We start from the raw sequence: 3,353 nt of genomic DNA, 5'->3' as shown, positions 1-3,353 counted from the left end.
TATATATATATATATATTGATTAGAACTTTTTTAATATTCTATTATTATTATTATTAATAAATAATATTATTCGTATAATATACAGATGAGCTTAACTATAACTAAAGACTCGAATACTACCCTGAAATATTTCCAAGAGTGGCAACGAATGATTAACCCTGGGGACGATACACACCCGAATCACCACGACTGTGCCATTCTGATTACAAAGTACAGCTAGAGATCGAATTAATGTTACGCGAGTCCCAACTTAACCTCGAACGAGGTTGAACCCTCATTCATTTGGTCAGGAGTAACATCTGCGATTCACCGAGCGTGTGTGGTTTCACTGGTACCTCGACGATCGCTGGAACTTGCGACCCTTTGAAAGGCGCTGCCATTATAAACGACGTTGGCCTACACACGGGATACCACATCGCCCACCATCTCGGCCACACGTAAGAGTTTCGCTACTCTTCCGTTTCTTTCCCCCCGCTTTTTCCTCCCCAGAAACGTATAATATATAGGGCATCGTATCTAGAGATATACGAATGTAGGAGGAAAAAATATGACATATAGAGAGATAAGAAGTATCACGAGACGCTACTTCCATTAACGCGAGCTGTAAAGTATAAAGAAATATAATGAGAAAAAAGATCGATCCAAAAAAGGTATAAATAAACCGCGGATTTTTATGTAGCTAAGAAAAATATTGAGATATAAAAATATTAAATCCGAACCGTTGCATTCACATAAAATTAATAAATCGAATGAGACTTCAAAAAATGGAGAAAATTATACCCTTCCACTTGCTTTTTGTTTTATCACGATATCTCGATCGGTTGCCGAGATACGAGGAGTTAAAGTTTTCATGAAGATAATGCAGATTACGAATCGGCCTAGTGATCTGCAGAATAGCGTTTGTCAGTTGTCTGAAGTTTGGAATAGGTCGGTGAGACGAGGTGCGAGCGAGAGATCCGAGTAAGAGACGAGGATGGAGATTGTAACGCTTAAAAAATTATCTTTCTCTTTACACGATGATATCTGAGGAACCGAAAGTCGTATCGAGATAAATCGAAAAACATTTTGAAGGGCAAGGTTTCGCGCCTCTGACGATCTTTCGTGTATCGATCGAGAATCGTTATCTTCGGAATTATAACTGTTCAAATTTTTTCTAATTTTAATTCGGTTTAATCGGGTTTAAGGTAAATGGTTAAAAATTACTTTTTCCTTATACGATGATATTTCGGGAACCAGAAGTCGTATCGAGATAAATTAAAAAGCGTTTTCAAGAGCAAGGTTTCGCGCTTCTAATGATCTTTCGTTTATTAACCGAGAATCGTTATTTTTAGAATTATAGCGGTTTAAATTTTATCTAATTTTAATAGACGGTTTAACCGAGTTTTAAATTAAAAACTTATATCAGAGATTCTAAATTAATTTAAAAATGTTCTTCGGTTTAAATAATTTAAATCTTTATTTAATCGAGTGTTTCGAGTTAGATGAATAAATTAATCGTTTTAAATTAGAATCTCTAGATACCATTAGGATTGAAATGATCATCAAAATAGCGTATTCATTTTTATCTCTATCGATTCGAATTAATTATTTATTTCGACGCTTTGAATTCATTTACATAGGTTAGGTATGTCGCACGACGTCAAAGAGGAAAATGGCTGTCCGGGCATTATTCATCACGACGAAAATTACATCGAAACGACGGTCATGCATCCCGGTAACTTGTACATCACGAGAAAGTGGTCCGTGTGTTCGAAAGAATCGCTGAAATTGTACATCGAGTAAGAAACCGTGGCGTTTCGCGCCAACAAAAATTTATCAAATCGATTTGAGTTTGCTTTCCATTCATTTTAAAGTAGCAGGGAAACTTGTTGACCGAAAAATCGGTACAAAATTCTGTTCACGATGAAATTGGATTTCCACTTGGTGGTACTTTTTATATCTTACTATTTGCTTAACACGTTACACACGCTAAAGAAAACATACATCACAAACACCTCTCTGATATAACCTCAAAAATATATAAAAAGAAAAAAAAATAGAAAATCACATATTTACATTTAGAAATTAAACATAATTATCCATACGATTATTCTCGTAGAACAGATTTAGGATTCTGTTTGGAGGACAAGCAGCAAAATTACGAGTTCCCCAGCACGGAACTTCTTCCAGGAGTGATGTACAACGCGGATGACCAGTGTCGAATAGAATACGGTCTCGAGGCCCGCCACTGCGATTTGGAAGTGGTAAGGGAACAAATTTAATAAAATCTTTTCGTTAATAAATTTTTTTTTTTTTTACTTACCTTTCATTTCGAGCTCCTCCAATTTTTTTTTTTTCAACGCGATATCACGTTACACAGCTCCGCTGCCTCTACCTTATTTTCCACGTTACATTATGCGCCTGTGAGGAACTCCCGTATTCTTTATATTTCCATCATATTTCATTGCGACCTAGGAAAAATATATGCAAGCCTTCGCTATACCTATGCCTGTTCTCCTAAATTTATAGATCATAAGACATCTTGACATCCGTTACGTTCCATTATTATTCAATTTTAATTTAATTTGAATCGTTTTCTGTATCTTCGAACGGAAGAAAATCGATATTTTTGTTTTCGCATTTTTAAATCACGAATCGTTTGTTTAAAATCTCGACAAAAATAATACCCCGTTCAATTTGTCCATTAATTAATTAATCTAATTCCACGACGCAGGATCATCTGATGATCGATGTTTTCATAAGTATTCGACCATTGCATTCGGGCGCCGAATTAATTTAATGAGAGAGAGAGAGAGATTGCAAAAAGCGCTGAAGCGCTGTTCTAACAGTCTCATTATTTCGTCATTCGAAATCATTGATGATGGACCAAACACGACGGGACCCCCAATTGTAATTTTATAATTAAACGCGAAAACATAGGTGGGGGAGGGGGTGGTCGAGGAGGGTTGACACGCGTTACGTTAACGAACTTACTACGAAAATTCACCCGTGTTGCGGTTGTTCACCCCTCGTTTATTTATCGAACGAGCATTGTTTTCCATCCGCGCTGCAATAAACGCGTTATCCCTTGTTGTTCTTCGATATTTACACGCACACGTATACACGCACACGCGCGACGTGGAAACAAAGATTACGTTTTTTCCCCACCTCCTCTTTTCCCCCCTCTTCGCGTCCCAAGCACAAAAGAAAGGTAATTGAGCGAACCGTTTCGTGGTTTCATCAAAATGTGTTGCACAAAGTGTGTTATTCGTCAAGTTATTCGTATATTTATGAAAAAAAAGAAATTACTTCGACGTTGCCACGTTTCTCAATAGGTGAAATTGTCCGAGAAACATGGAGAAGGATGATAATT

At 36.8% G+C, this 3,353-nt stretch overlaps 1 protein-coding gene across 1 annotated transcript in view; it reads left to right on the top strand.

Annotated features, from left to right (window-relative positions):
• Window positions 1-274: 274 nt before the first annotated feature.
• Window positions 275-3,353, top strand: part of LOC102679824 (A disintegrin and metalloproteinase with thrombospondin motifs 7-like) — a gene marked incomplete at its 5' end in the record, with an annotated part of 20,135 nt that continues 17,056 nt past the window's right edge. Inside the window, 3 exons of the mRNA XM_031509389.1 lie at window positions 275-438; window positions 1,621-1,779; window positions 2,100-2,244. Of these exons, the coding sequence (XP_031365249.1) occupies window positions 275-438; window positions 1,621-1,779; window positions 2,100-2,244 (468 nt within the window). The remainder of the gene's footprint in view (window positions 439-1,620; window positions 1,780-2,099; window positions 2,245-3,353) is intronic.

This window comes from Apis dorsata, unplaced genomic scaffold (assembly GCF_000469605.1).
Source record: "Apis dorsata unplaced genomic scaffold, Apis dorsata 1.3 scaffold_147, whole genome shotgun sequence".
NCBI lineage: Eukaryota > Metazoa > Arthropoda > Insecta > Hymenoptera > Apidae > Apis > Apis dorsata.
This window is presented reverse-complemented; position numbering and strand designations above follow the sequence as displayed.